Raw genomic sequence first — 16,569 nt, 5'->3', positions numbered from 1 at the left:
CTAACACAGGCTTTTCCGGTGTTACAAAAGAAATTTGTGACCCTTCACAAAAATCAAACCTGGGCAGACACATTACTAAAAATGATATAAAAATAGTGTTCTTTTCACTGTTAGTCTCGTGTGCTGTTACAGGTCATTTAAGACCATTGTATGAAAAATGACAGAGCTTCAGAAATTAAAAAGTTATAAATGGTCACTTTAAGTCTATTACTGGATAATAATAGAGGAAATATAGTTAGACAGTTGATAGTTTTAAAGTGCTTGTAGCAGGTGGCTGAACATTAGCAAGCTTTAAAAAAATGCAATCAAAAAAGTAAACAGTGACAGCTTTTTATTCATTTTTTCCCCTTTTACATGCAGTATAGTCTCACATTGCCAGACCTATCTCCACAGTGCTGTGGAGGAAGGTCTGGCTACACCACACATACATTCCAGCATAGGAGAAAAAAAATGCTCTAGGTTGTTTGCATTTCTTTAAACCAATCACAACGGTCTTGAGCGGCACTAAGCTCCAGACACAGCGACGGTGGCTCTGTACAATATTCTCGGGAAGGAACTTGTTCTGGTGGAACATTTGCACCCCGTAAAAACCGCCACATACAGTATTAAATGAAGTTAACTGTTGACACAGTACAGTAACGTGAGCTATTTAAATTAGCTGATACATGGTTAAACCTCATTGGCTCAGTGTACCAGTTACCAGTGTATCGCCGTGTGTACTTCATCCTTAGCAAATCCCTGCCAATCCTCGCCAATCAGTCCCAAAACATCCCAGTTAGAGAGTAAATGCACAAACATATTCTTTGTGAATATTTACAATCATTCCCTGAAAGAACCAAGCAGGCCTGTCTTGTTGCAGATCCAAATTTTCTGCAAAGCTTGCCATTTTCAGCGTGTAGCTCGCTATCTTGAAGTTTGTTCCTGAAGAGAACGGAGATAGACAGAGGAAACACACGGCGGCGCTGGATGTTTATTACAATGGTCTCTTATGATCATGCAGTAGATTTGTTGAGGAGAAAAGTATACACCAGTGCTGATGCACATCAGTAATTATCCATTGTATAACCCATGAAGTAACCACCTAAGAATGTTGACGTTTTTGTCCGAATTAAACTCTAATGCACTACATCCATTTAGGTTGCACCCTTTCCTGATTCAATCCGCTGTGATAAGATCTAAGTTGAAATTAAAAAGCTCTTCCTGTCTGATTCATCCACACGCTGCGTAACGATAATGTGCAGCATTGTAAATAAAATATTGAAAGCCTCAGCTCCATAGACCTACGACCAGGATGAACTTCCCTGTGTCAAGAGGGAATGTGTCTGCGTGTGTGTTTTATGGGGGGTGCTTTTACTGAAGAGGGAGAGCTACTCAACTGTCACTAGGCTGCCTTCTGGCAATGCCACAACTTCTGGGACCAAAAAATGTGTGACTCACTTACAGTCATGGTTCCACCTCAATTAACAGTCAGTCAGTGAAGTGCACTGAAGCCGTCTATTTGTTTGTGTCCTTGTTGGAGACTGAAGTGTGCATTTGTTAATGCTGTCTTGAAAAATGACATGAACAGTGCTGTTGAGCTCCTTGGTGCCTCTAAAGAAAGAGGTTGTGAACTTGTGACCCTGTGACATGGACGTCAGAGTTCACGTGTCCATTATTAAACACTGGAGTCACAGAGCTCGGAAGGGATTCCCGCCATTCAATTGACGTTTCAGAACATGTTTACTACAGAGTTTTAAGCCTGGAACCAAGCCAACCAGCTACGAGATGAATCATGGCCATAAAACATTTGATTTGGCACAAAAACGTTTTTTGGAAACGGCAAATTAGGCAAAGGTACAAGACTGTAACCATAAACTATTATAGACTTTAATGGTAGCAGCTAAGGTGGCGCTGTGGCGAAGGGTCTGGCTAGTCCACACAGCAATCCGGGATGGGAGAAAAACCTGCTTTGGTTTATTGGCATTTCTTTAAACCAATCACAATCGTCTTGGGCAGCGCTAAGGACAGAGCCACGGTGCCTCTGCTAAATAGCCTCGGGAAGGAACTTGTTTTGGTGGAACATGTGTACGTTCAAAAGTAGTTTTAGTCGTGCAACAGAAAACTCAGATTGGACAGATAGTCTAGCTAGCTGTCTGGATTTACCCTGCAGAGATCTGAGGAGCAGTTAACCATAGTCCTCAGAAATCCACCGGAGGTTAGAACGCCAACACAAAGGAAGAGGAAGGAAACGGATATCGGCGAAAAGTCATGCATCCGGCAGAATTTCCTGCGGCACCACAGCAATCCCGGAAGTGAAACGTCGTGGATATAGTCTAAGCATCGTTGTACAATCTCGTAGCTCATGCTTAGTCTACCTTGGATGGTTTAGACATTATGGCTCATAATCAAAATGTGATTTTCACTTCTGGAACTAAACTGTTTTATACATATTGTTTAGATTGGGATGTAATGAGTAAGAGGTTCCTAGTATTTAAAACCTGACTTGGGACTTGACTTGGATTCGATTGGGTTGGGCCTCGTTCTATCGCGGCAGGTCTCATAACTGTGTGTTTTTTTGACCAAATAGTTTTAGAAACTCTGGCACCAAAGGACCTAAACTCAGGAACTACGGGTGTTTTCAAACCTTTAGTTGATTTGCTCTGGGAAAAATCGGTGTAAGAGTTGGTAATCTTGAAGCATCTTCCCTTTCGTCAGCAGACGAGCTGCAGAATTGCACACATTGGTCTGTTTGTTTTTTTTACTCTGTCAAATAGCTTGATGTCTGCGTAATAAGTTGTCATGTCCATACAAAACAAATAGGCATTATTGAAGTCTTCTGACAGTTTAGGTGAAGCCAATTGCTTGAAATGCTGCTGAGATGGATCCTTCCACACGAGTGCCCTAAGGAGGCCTCAGTTCACACTGTGCCAGTCAAGCCATGCCGTGACACTCCCCATCTCTCAACAGGCAGAGCATTGCGGATGGCACTCGCTGTCACAACATGGCAGAATGATAGGTCCTCAGTGCTCACTCACTAGTCTCCCACTGATAATGGCGTCTGCTGAACAGTCGCAGTAGATGCAGACTCTAGACCACCCTGGCGGTGTCTCAGCTCCCTGAGAGTATGATAGGGTTGGTGACCTTTCCTCTGCTCCTCTTATGAGGCTCAAACTCTGGAGGCATCTCAAGGGACGGCCTCCCCATTTCAATTCTTCATGCCTTCAGGAACACTCATCATCTCTTACACCTTACCTCTGTCTATCTCCCTATGAGGGGCTTAAAAGAGAACTTGGATATACACATGGATTAACACTGAATGTACATATTTCATGTCAGGTATAATTAGGGGTGGGACAAAATAGCAATACGGCAATGTATCATTGTCTTTCTTTGTGCGATACGAGAATCAATACGCTGGCGCCAAATATCTATATTTTAATTAATAAAATAAGGCGCTCTAAAAAGATTGCCCTGCTCCCAGCGTTGCTTCTTACTGCCTTCTCGAGGTGGCGTGAATACGTGAATGAGGGAATCTTGAACATAAATTAACTAGCCAAAGAGGTTTGAAGTTTGTTGGCGAACAGCAATTTGAGGAAAATATCATTAGAAGATGCCCCAGCCACATTTAACTTAGAATGATAGCATGAGACATCATTATAGGATTGTCTAGCAATATATTTATTGTAGCAGAATTGCTGTATCGTTGTATCGATGAACCGTGTTCTGTATCGTATCGTGAGGTACCCTGTGATTCCCACCCCTAGGTATAATTGTGCCATTTTGTGTTGAAATGTGAGATGCGAGGAATAAGAGTCATTTCATTCCATCATCCATGTGTTTATAGTAAATAAACACAAACTTTATTCTTAATCGTCATATACAAATGACCGTACAATGCAGTGAAATTCGATCTCTGCATTTAACTCATCCTAAGCATTAGGATGTTTTAAACACATACAAATACAGCGCCCTGGGAACAACTTGGGGTTCAGTGTCTTGCTTAAGAACCCTTTGACATGTGACCGGAGGAGGCCAGGATCCAGCCGCCGGTCTTGTGGTTAAGGGCCGACCCTCTCTACACTCTGAGCCAAATGCATCAAAGGCATAACTGTTCAGTGTTATTTGGTATATTTCGCATTGTAGATGGCTGACAATACCTGGCGCAATATATACAAAAAGAAGTGATAAAATTAACAATGAATCAGATTAAAGGAAAAGTGACATTTTTGGAAATACACTTGATTTCTTGTTGGCATTTAGAAGAACAGTCTCACATCATACAGTTTGGAGTGAGCTGCACAGCATACTATTGAGCAAGGTTATGTTCCATGGCTGATTTGTGATTTGCATTCTTATCAATGTCAGTGTGGTTTTGAATGAGGGTTTCTAATTTTTGAAACGCACGCTTTTTTGAAGGTTTCACTTCGGCTCTCTATAGTTAGCACTCTATTTTAAGTATTGTATACTGTAATATTGTATGATTATGGTCCTTTATTGTGTTTGACATTGCAGGTGTCAGAGGATCTTATTTAATTAGTTTTAAGGGAAACTCGTTCTAAGATATATACTATACGAATAAAAAGCAACCAGTTAGAGCTGCAAAGATGAATGAATTTAGTTTTCAACTATTAAATTAACCGCCAACTATTTTGATAATCAATTCATTGGTTTGAGTCTGTTTTTTATAACAAAAAGTAAAAATTCTCTGGTTCCAGCCTTGTCATTCGAGGACATCATCTTGGGCTTTGGAAAAAACACTGATTATTATTATTATTTTTTTTTACATTTTATAGACCAAACTCTTTAGTTTGTAGCCCTTAAACCCCATTTCTTTTTGACAGTGACAGTCAGCTGAGGAATGTTCAACTGTTCCCAGCTTCTGCTGCTGTCAGAGGCATGACACTGGTATTCTAACCAGCCTCTTTTATTCCTTAGAAAAGGTCAAAGCCGAAAGCAGCTATTCTTTTCGATGGATATTTGAACTCTTCAGGGCTCTGACGCCACTGACGTGTGTGCAGTGCCGCTTATCTCCGTGAGCTGCCAGAACTGCATCAAGATGACACTCCAGCTCTGTAATGATAGGGGCTTGGTGGCGTTTAACTTTTTTTTTTTTTTCCCTCTCAGTTTGTTTTATAAGCTGCTATTCTCTTTGATTGCTTTGTTGCTGCACGGAGCAGGGATGTTGCCACAGCGCCAGTGGCACCCATTGACCTTAAGGTCAATCTGGCAGCAGGTTCTGAGTTTTGACAGGGGCAGCCAACTGTGGAGAGAGGAGCATGCCTTTGGGCGCTCAATGTGTTCCGTCAATGTTAGTTAGTCAAATAAACTGCGTAGTGTCATCCCTTTTGTCTTTTATTAACAGGGTGAACCAATGACAAATTTAGTTTGAGCCAGGAAGCTGTGACAGTCAATATAACCTGCCTCTTTATATCATAAAGTCCCAGTAACGATGCTAAAAGGCTCTCCATCAACAGCTGTCTTCGCATATTATCCATCTTCCCAATAACATGCAAGCTTACAGTACATACACACACACACACACACACACACACACACACACACAGAGCCTGTGAGAGAACAGTTGCATTTTCCCATCTCTGTGATTGATGATATCGACATACTGTAAGCGATGGACATTTTCAACTGAGCAGTATTTCACCTCCTAACGCAGGACGGGCCACAAGTGCAGGAAAAAACCTCATTACAGGAATGAGTCAGGGGTGAGTGTGGCGAGAGACTGGCTTGTAGTACTGCAGGAGGTGAATGAAACAATTAGTTTCTGCTGCGCGAGAGCTACAAAACACACATTTCCCTCTTTTGTAAAGATAGCCTGCAGAAGTGCCACGATCGGTGACTCTCTGGGACTTTTTTTTTTTCTTCTTAACACAGTTGCCCAGAAAAAGATTGTTTTAGTTGCATTAGTGAGTAATACGCCCTACTTTATATGGTGTTACATCATACTAGAAATGTTGCTGCTTCTTTTTTTCTGAACCCAGTTTTTTTTTAAGGGATTACATAACTGTGAATTTTGAAACATGGTTTTAATGTTCAACTACATTGTTTTCAGGTTGTTTTGGTGGTAAAACAAAGAGTGTGCATGTCTGTACGTATGACTGCTACCTGACTCATTCTGCGTATTCAAATCTCTCCGTGTATTTTAAGTGTGGCTATAATTTCTGTATGATACATCACAGACTGAAAAAACGGCTTAGCTATTGTGAAGTGACAACATGGAAGGAGTTCTCTGTTTTTTTTTAATCTGTAACATTTTTTATACAAAGCGAGTTTCTTTCCATATTCCAAATGAGACAGTAGGACTGTTGCAAATCTACTAATTCAGTCATGATGAACCATGATGATGATGACGATGATGATGTTGATGATGGTTTTGTTTGAACCATCATTGATCTGTTGGCTGATGAGTAACAGGAATGCCAAACTAGGACTGAAGAAAGTTGGAAGCACTGTTAACTGTTAGCTTGTTAACCAAAGAGCACTGACAAATAGATTTTGACTCTGTAAATTGTCCTGTTCAGTATGTATCTTGGTCACAATAAATGGAATTTTTTTAACTACCCAATATCAGTATCAGAGTCAAAATGTCAGTATTGGTCGGGCTATACTGTAGTTTGAAATATGTATCTACTGAAAAATTATTTTTGTGCATCAATGCTTCCTTATCAGTCTATTCATGTAAAAATGTATAAACTACTTCATGCAAACATTAGAAGCCACAGAACAAATACCATAGCTGTGATATTATCAAAAGAAGCTACTTGAGAAAAAAGTAGCTGACTTTTTTTTATTTCAGCTTCAAAACCCACATGGGTTCTCTTCCGCAGCAGTGCCAGTAATCCGGAGTTTAAACTGTTCCCACATCCACAGATAACATTTGATTTTCCTTTCTTTTACAGTCTGACTCTCATGTGTAAAGTTTAGGATGTACTTTGTGAATATTTTCATGATTTGCAGATTTAAATGTAATAGATCCAAAGAAACCCTCGGATCACATTCAGGTTAGGCCATACAGAGAAATGTAGCACTTTGTTGCATTTGGTTTTTATCAATTTATCAACTTTTCCACCTTAGCCAAGTGTAAAAACGTTATTGCCATATTTTGTAACTGGCAGTTGTTAATGGTTTTTCAAATTTCCAGCATTTCCACTCCATTTTTGTATGCACAAATTGAAAATGCACATAAATATAGGTGGATGAAAACGCACTCAAAGATAGCTGTAGTTGTGCGAGCTGTTCCTGTAAAATGCACCTGGCCAATGCACCATAAGGAATAATTATTGTGAGTAGTTGCTTCATTGTTATAAAGAATGCATATTAATTAAATAAAAATAAAAGCACCAAAAGACAGAACGTGACTGCAGTTACATACCATGATATAATGAGTAGTGATAACACCAGTCACAGTGGCAGTGTTTCAGGACAAATGTCATACAGGGCACCCAGTAAAAATGTATTCTAATTTATAAAACAGTGTTGGAATATTCCCTTGTGAAAGGCGAGGGTTGTCATGCAACTATCACTTGAAGGAGCGAAAAATAAGAATCAGATATGCAGATATAAGATAGGCAGAGCGAAAAGTTCCCAATATGTGTATAACACACTTTATCTGCAAACGGAAAAGATAGTTGAAAACAGCTAGAGGTCTCCCCATGTTCCACAGAGACATTGTTTAATCATATTTAATATGCCTTATCTTGAACTATTTTAGGAAGGAAATTGATACCCTCAATTGTATGACTTTATTGAGGCTGACGGATTGTTAAACGTGACTATTGTGCATAGACGAGATGACTCAAAGTGGAGGGAAGATTAGTGAATGCTTTAGTGTTGACTGGGAATTCTTCCATGGTCATAGTGCAAGTGCTGAAATAGACAGATGCAAATGGACAGTCGAGCCAACAGTCGAGAGCCTCGACTTTGTATGAATAAGGAGCAGGATAAAGTTGAGAGAAAAATATCCAAGGTCTTAGATGAGTCTGAAAAGATGCAGAACTTCTCCCTCTTTAGGGGTTTTCCCCAACTTGCTTAAAAAAAAAATCCCCCACCCTTGTGGTTTGAAATGCAAAGTTAACAGTTTTACTCAGCCCCCTAAGGCTTGTATAGTCTCTCCTAATCTTTTTTTAATGTGTCAAAAGGCTTTCTTGAGAGTCTCTGTGAAATTTCACACTTAAGTTGTTTGCAAAGTCAGTCTGAATTACAGTGTAGAGTGAGGGTTAACTTTTCTGAAGGCGTTGGGGAAAACTTTTTCAAAACTGTGCGTGTTGTATTTGTGTATGGAGAGCGTGTTAGATACAGCAACACAGTATGATGCTATATCTTATGTCGGACCTCTAGATTTCAAACTATGTATGACACGGGCAGGTTGGATCATACAAAAAGGCTTTAATGAATTATTAATTATGTAATCTGATTTTAGGTGTGCATGTAAACAAGCCTTAGCATCATTAAATCATTTCTAATTAGTATGGGGGAGATGTGTGTGTATATATATATATATATATATATATATATATATGGCAATACAATTTCAGTGGAATTTTATTGTGATGATATGATCTTATATGTCCAAATCAGTCTCAAATTCCAAATTGTAAAACTAACAAAAACAGTTACTAACGTATGTTTTAATTTGTGAAGAGTTTTGTCAGTGCAGACAGGTTATTGCATTGAATTTCAATTTGATGATTTTGTATCCATATATGTTTTGTTCTGTGCAGGCCATTTTCAGCCAGATGCGGGTTCCAGCGCCTGGGGTCTGATATGGCTATGGTTACCCGACAGATCATTAAACCTTCTGTTGTTGCCGTTAGTGTCGTAAGCACCCGCCACTGGGGTTTGTGTTGGCTGGGTTCTGGTTGCTGTAGTAGCTGGCTGGGGCCTTGTCTCGCATTGTCAGACCTTCCTCCACAGCGCTGCGGAGGAGGATCTGGCTAGTCCACACATCATTCTGATATGGGAGAAAAACGTGCTCTGGTTAATTGGCATTTCTTTAAACCAATCACAATCATCTTGGGCGGCGCTTAGCTCCAGACGGAGCCACGGTGCCTCTGCTAAATAGCCTCAGGACACGTAAGGAGGTGAGCTCTGGAATTAAAATGGCTGTCTAGTTTGGATGAGAATTTTACTCGACAAAAGATCAATATAATTGGATTGTCGGTTCTAGCTCGGAGGATGTTTCACGAATCGACCAGAGTTTAGAATGCCAACACAAAAAAAGTCGATCGTCGGTATAGACTAGCTGGGGCCTACAGTAACTGTTATGTCCCCCGGGCTGTTGTCAGCTCTCATCCCGACTAAAGTCTCTTAGCGGCGGGGAGTAAATCAGATGGACCAGGGTGTGCTAGCTGGCTAACTAAGCATTAAATTAATTGACTACCCATACAGCTAACGTTATGTGGCAAATTAAATTGTGGGCTAGCCCAGTGCTGTTAACTGTGGTCAAAACAGTCATACTAAAAATAACTTTATGTGTGTGTTGAATGTTGTTGTACCTTGTACCTGTGGTTTAGCCACCAAGCATTAGATGTGTATGTATGTATATGTGTATGTATATGTAGCACATCATAGTAAGCTGGATCGATGTTAAAATATCAAATCAATAAATTAGGTCTCCTCTGTGACTGTGTTGCAAAGTGGCATGTAATTAATGAAAAAAAAGATGTATTACTCTTACTAAGTATAATTCTGGGACATTGTATGATTTGCAATTACTTTTCAACGTAGCATCGGGTTTTTCTGGGAGTTTCCTGTGTTTTGACGGAAATTAGAGCAGCAAGAGGGGTCAAAGGTTACATGCCACCATTGACAGGCGATTAAACAACATGCTCGTGTCATTGATTAAAATTACAGATTCATCTGGGTTTGAACATTGTTGGAAACATTTGGGATAATGTAACTCTATTACATATATCTTTAAACAATTAAAAAAAAACACGGAAGAAGAGAAACTGATAATTTTTGTCATGCCATAATATATATATATGTCATAATATGTATATATGTATATATATATATATATATATATATATATATATATAATGATTTCTTATTAATAATACAATATTTATTCCCACCATATCACCCATGCCTCTTGCTTAAATATTACCACACAAAGTGCATACACAGTCAAACAAAATAATGCATCAATAAAACAAGAGAGGAGCGTCTCAGCTCTCCTTATTGAGGCAATATACTGCACATTTACCCAATTTGCTCAAAATAAATACTGTTGTTGAACATTGGTGGAAGACACAGTGACGGCACAGGAAGCAACAACTTGACACTTTATAGTTAAAGAAATATGACAATGTGACAATATCATTACATTACATATTGTCCGTGTCCTACCTATCAACCTCTTCACTTAGTAGTCATGATATTATCTCCGACCACTCATTAACACTGACAGGTCAAAGGCATACACCAACTGCAACGATAGCTTAGTTAATATGAAAATCATTCCCACTACTCAGACATTTTTGTTCAGGTTGTATGCATACGATTAGTTTCATCACCCTCAGAAAGGCGTGAATCCATTCTCTTAATGTAATTTGTGGAAAATGTACCATGACAGTGTAATTATTTTGAGGGGGCCAATTTGCATTTCCAGTGCTCTGCTAACTAAATGTTACTGTAGGTTCTAAGGCCTTAAAGATAAATTAATAATCTAGAGTATTTAAAACCCATGAAACATTTAAATTGAGTAATTTCACTTCCTAAAGGGCATAGTGGAGATTTTTCCATACATATGCAGACAGACACACTTTTTAAATAAACATCAGCACTAATCACTGAGACAGAAATCTGAGTGAGAGCAGAAAATATTTTCTGGAGCTTTTGATGGTTCCTTAGGGGCTGCCCTCTGACGTGGATTAGATGGGATTTAGACAAAGTTGATGCATGCACCTCTTTTACCAAAACTTGGAATTCTTTTTTTTTTTTTTATCCCAACAAATTATTAGGATCACACACTTGAATTTTACTGTACTTTTTCCCTGATCGAATTACAACACAAGTGTGTCTTATTTAATTTAAGCACGGAATGACAACGTAGTGTAGCAGTGCAGCCAAACATAGCTATATGGGGCATTGGTGCGCAGCAAGCTTTGATAAACTTTTAAGGGGAAATCGATTGTAATTGTTGCTCTGCCCCAATTTAGAAGACATCTCATCAAACTGAGTTACAAAGGGTCTAAAGACTACAAGTGTTCATTTTTGTTCCCCTAGTGCTGCAAATTTAGTAATTGACTCAGATTTTGGCTTCAGGCAATAACCTAATAAGGCCATCCAAGGTTAATGATAGACCCTTTTTAGACTGGCTGAACGTCTGACACCGATATGTAGTGGTAGTGAAGAACAATTATTACTTACATGAGAGACACTCAGGGCAAAAGCCTCTGACATCTGAGTGAAACGTTATTTGCTACTATGTTTTGTTATAGTTCAGCCTGTGTAGCAAATGTAGCCATTGGACATTAGATCAAAATGCCACAGTTGTTCAGACGGTGAAAACCCCAGCAGTGGCTTGTGTTGCTCCTTCACAGCCGTCTCTTCCCAGGAACACCAGTGCCACAAATCTCTGTGATTTAACGTCTTTCCCGTCCAAGCAGCTGGAGTCAGCACAAGTGTCATGTGCCATTGCCAATCTGCTGTCATGGCGTCCTCTACCAAACAATTTATCCCTTCCTCTCCTGCTTTATTAGCCATTGATTATGCATGGTTGTGGATGGTATAGAGCCTCTGCTCTCGAGGTAGCCTTGTAATTGACTCTGGGGAGACAGGGTGGATAATCATTTGAGCGTACCCCAGTATCAGTGAAAAGCTGTTGAACACAACTGTTTTCAGTTTGTCCTGTTACTGTTACTTTCCAGTTCCAGTGTTTGTTTGTTTTTTTTGCAATGCTAGCAGCATGGCTCCAGGATGACAGTGTCAGTCTGTCAGTCAGTCCACAACTTTGGTCAAGACCAAAATATCTCAACAACCATTCAATGGGGTTCCATATTCATATCCCCCAGAGGATGAATTGCATGCCTTTGGGGGTTCCCCTTACTTTTACTTTAGCACCACCATGAGGTTGACATACATGCTTTTGAGTGAAATGTCTCAGCAACCTTTGGTTGTCATGAAATTTGCTACACACATTCAAGCCCTCCTCAGGATAAATTGTAATAACTTTGGGGATCACCAGAGCCTTTAATCTAGGGTCAACATTATGGCAACATTTCAAGTCTTCCAATACTTGGTGTATCACCAAATAACTGTATAACTAATGAAATTCCCCACAGTCTCAGCTGTAACTTGTGTTTATTGCTGATTAGCAAATGTTAGCATGCTAACATGCCAAACTAAGATGGTGAACATGGTAAAATCATACTTGCCTACCATCAGCATGTTTGGATTGTTATCCATTGTTATTAGCATTTTAAATGTATAGTTTTTATATTAATTGTCCTTATATGTACAGCCCTTATAGTGCAATGTGTCTTGCATCGAGCAGTAGTGATATGTAGTTATTTGGTTGTTTGTTTTAACTGGAGACAAACTTTCCTGCTGTTTTTTTAGAACTCTGGATCCTCGACAGCCACCTCCCCCAACGCTCCAGTGACTGGTTACAAGCGTATGGTCATTCCAACCCAGCCACCTCTGACTGCCACCAAGAAGTCTACGCCCAAACCTCAGGCTCCTGGGGGAGTCTCGTCTATCCCCCCTTCTTCTGCCAGCCCGGTTGCCAAGCCTCAAAGCCACACTGCGCCTCAGCCAGTCCCAGCCTCTTACGCTACAGCCTCGACCCCAAGTCAGCCCACCTTCAATGTCCAGGTGAGGTCGGCCCAGCCTGGCCCCCAGCATCAAGCGCCAATTGGGCACCATTTCAGCCAGCAGCCCATTCGCAGCCCTGCACAGGTGCAGTATATGCCTGCGCAGCCCAAAGGTCCCGACTTTGCCTATGGACCACCACAGCCTGGCTTCTCCCAGATGGCTCAGGGTGCATATCAAGAACAGCACCATCCAGGAGTACCTCAAGTAGGTGGCATAAGCACCAGAAGACCTGAGCCGGCCCCCGCCCAAGCATACCAACCTCCAGGCCCCAGAAAGACCTACATCACAGATGTACCACCAAGCTTGGCTCCCTACACTGCTGGACCAGCTGTTCCACCAAAGGTAAGAACGTTGTTCATCACATTACCACATGCTCGATAAGTTCCTATCATTTTTTGTTATTGTAAAGATAGGTGGAAGAAAACAACATATTTGTTATATTTAGAAAAATATCACCATAGTTGTGGTTGAGGCAACAATCAGTCTCCACCCATCCATCCTTCCATCCATCTACCCTTTTTATAATTTTCTGCAAATTTTCATACTCCGGAACGGCGGCTTTGGGCTAAGCAGAATAGCCAAGGCATCCGTTTCCCCAGCCACGTCTCCCAGCTCCTACTGGAGAACCCTGAGGCGTTCACAGGGCAGTGGGGATATTAATCCCTCCAGCGTGTTGTAGGATTGCCCTGGAGCTTCCTCCCAATTAGATATCCCTGGAATACCTCCACAGGGAGCAGTCTGTAAGGCGTCCTGATTGGGTGCTTGAACCACCTCAACCTGCTTTTGTCAAAACGAAAGCATAGCAGTGCTTCTTCAAGCCTCTCTGGGATATTTGAGCTCCTCTATCTCAAAGACTGAGTCCAGACACCATGGGATGAAAAATTCAGCCCTTTTAGTCAGTACTCAAATTCTTTGAAAATAGTTGAGGGTTCGAACATGTAGAATCAAAAGGTAAATAAAGAGCTTTGGTTTACTCTAATAAATCATCTGCATGACTGGAATCACTTGGCCCTCATCTCTTGAGCCCAGGAGGTCACAGTATGAGCAGGCCTGAAAAACAGCCTTGTATTGTAGGGCTATGCAATTGATAAAAAATTTAATCTCGACTATGATTTCAGCTCCTAATGATCACAAAAAAACAAATGATTGAGGAAAAAACAATTATTTTGCACGTTACGTTTTGCAAGTAAACTCTTATTTTGTCTTGTTTTCTGAATGAAATTTTTTTTTCAAACGGGAAAAGTATCAGGGGGAAATTCACAGTTCTAGGTGTTTTCACTGTTGATTTGTCTAATTTCTTCACTGTTTTTTTAAGTTCAATAATTGCAACATCTTTCCAAAAGTCATTGAGTATTCGTGTTAAATAATCGTGATTTCAGTATTGACCAATATAATCGTGATTATGCTTTTTTTTTTTCCATCATCGAGCAGCCCTATGGTATTGTCAAGCTGGTGTTTGGCCAAATCATTCCTTGTCAGTTCGTTCTTCGTGGCATCTTTTCATGTTATATACTATTTTATAAAGTAGAAATCTCTGAGTGCAAGTGTGGTGTTTTCTCATATGCACATTTGGATGTGTGTGTGTGTGTATACAGTATGCATACATTTGCATTATGCAACATCAGATGGTAATGCAATGGGGAGCTGCTTGCCATCTTCCATTTAAACAGAGTAAACAGTTGTTTTAACCTTTATGCATTTTTAAAGATCTTCTCTGTTGGGGGTTTACGCCATCTGATTTCTTTTGTCTTATAAACAGCAGCTCGTATTCATGTACTGTATAGATCTACCCATTGTGCATTACATTAGGTTCATTTCTTTTTCATTTAATTGTGTAAAGATTGAATATGTACAAAGTTAAAAATCTAAAGGTAAAAACACAAGTCTATGTTTTTATGCTAGTTATAAGTATGTGTATGCGCAGTTATGATTGTGTCTGGCTACAGGTTACATTAAAAACTAAATCCCTGTTCGCGACTAGCATATCCGCTGTGTATTATTTCCCAATTGTGTGGAAGTCCTGGAAGCTCTGAGTTTAGGGTTTAGTTTAAGTTTAGCATCTATGTCATGCAGATTTGGGGAAGTTTATACTTCAGCAATACCTAACACTAACTAACATACCCGAGATAATGTTAAGTTGCTAAACTCATTTGTTAGTCCTCATCCTAAAAGCCTTTTCTCTTGTAACGTTAAAAGTGAAAACAATAGCGTTAACATTAGCTTAGTTAGTAGTAAGTCAGCTACAGCTGATAAAGTTTATCATTTTGACATTTTTACAATTTTAGAGTCCATTTTTAAACTGTGTCGTAGTAGGTGTACCATTTAATGCACATGGAATGAATTACCCACTAACTCAAAAAACATATTCATAATAAGTTTAAAAAGCATTACATTTCTTCTAAAAACTTTCAAAAGCATTGCAAGACGTTGGACCTTTTTATAGAACTGTACATTACTGAGAAGAATTACAAAATACTGTCATTCTTTAGAACAGAGTAATATATGCCACAGAGACGGCTATTCTAATCTCAATACATCCAGCCGTCGACAATCTCTGGAAAGTGCAAGGCCCTTGAGTTTTCTTTAATTCAAGGATTTTATGCTGGTTCAAAATACAAACTGGGCCTCCCAGCCTCTGGGAATAGCTCATCAAGGACTGTACTTTACTAAATACAAATTAGCTTCAACATTGCAGAGAGTGTCTTAAAAATAAGTCTAATTATATTTGTTCAGAACAAAAGTCTACATTTTGCTTGAAAAGCTCGCTTTTGTCCCAGTATGATGCATTATTAAAAAACAAAAGGTGGCGTTTAATAGATTTGTGAGCATCTCTTTGATTTCAGATAAAAGCAAATCACTAATTTTACAGATATAGTGTGGAAGCTATATATATTTGTCTTGCTTTCCCAAGGATATACTGTAGCAGGATAATGGGCTCTGCGCCTCCCTCCCTCCCCCCGTGCTTTATTTGCTTGCTTTAAAAACACATCGGGAAACTTAATGCTCCATATGCACACATTCAGCCAGATGATGTGCTGTAAGTTACTCTGTGGTGTCACATCATGTTTGACCCTACCCTCTCACAGAAACTTGTATACTGTATCCAAACCTTAGCTCTAATCTGACTTTTTGTTCATTTGTGTCCAGTATGGCAGCTCTTTAATGCCCAAATAAACCAGACACTATAAAAGCAAGATTGGACTGAAAGCAAAATCTGTCAACTTTGCCTTTGTGATCATCACTCTGCTTGACCCAATGTCATGACATGATCATAACCTCTTACAAATGGTGGTAAATCTACTTAAAAGAAGTGGGTTGTTCCTCTTTTAATTTGTTGTGTAAATAAACCAAAACATAGTCAATTGAATGAACTATTTACATATTTTTCCATCTCCAGTCACTTTGAGTTAATGTTGATTTTATGTAATACCCAAGACTTTCTCAGTAGGGGGTCTGCGACTGTGATTGAGGACTTTATTCAAGAGATCATTCCACATAATTGAGGGTATTCATAGAAGGTCAGTGCCATTAGAAGTCCAAGACGAAGTCCTCAGATGAAATTCTATGATCTAGAGTTCTGATTAGCTTGCCTGCTCTGCCCCCCACCTCACCATGTCACCCCCTGCCACCCTGCCACCCAGCACCCAACGTGTCCTCACTCGCACGTAAAGTTAAGGTGGAAGAACAACTTCTCACATCAACAGGCTCCTAGGACGCTTAATTACCCAAATCCACCAGTGTTTGATCTCTATTGTA

General features: G+C 39.9%; 1 protein-coding gene across 7 annotated transcripts in view; it reads left to right on the top strand.

Annotated features, from left to right (window-relative positions):
* lpp (LIM domain containing preferred translocation partner in lipoma) overlaps nt 1-16,569 on the top strand; it is a 192,122-nt gene that overhangs the window by 103,688 nt on the left and 71,865 nt on the right. For all 7 annotated transcript variants that reach the window (XM_078259864.1, XM_078259861.1, XM_078259863.1 and 4 more), the window contains one exon: nt 12,559-13,155. In XM_078259864.1, coding sequence (XP_078115990.1) covers nt 12,559-13,155 — 597 coding nt within the window. The remainder of the gene's footprint in view (nt 1-12,558; nt 13,156-16,569) is intronic.

The sequence above is a fragment of the Sander vitreus genome, chromosome 9 (assembly GCF_031162955.1).
Source record: "Sander vitreus isolate 19-12246 chromosome 9, sanVit1, whole genome shotgun sequence".
Lineage (NCBI taxonomy): Eukaryota > Metazoa > Chordata > Actinopteri > Perciformes > Percidae > Sander > Sander vitreus.
This window is presented reverse-complemented; position numbering and strand designations above follow the sequence as displayed.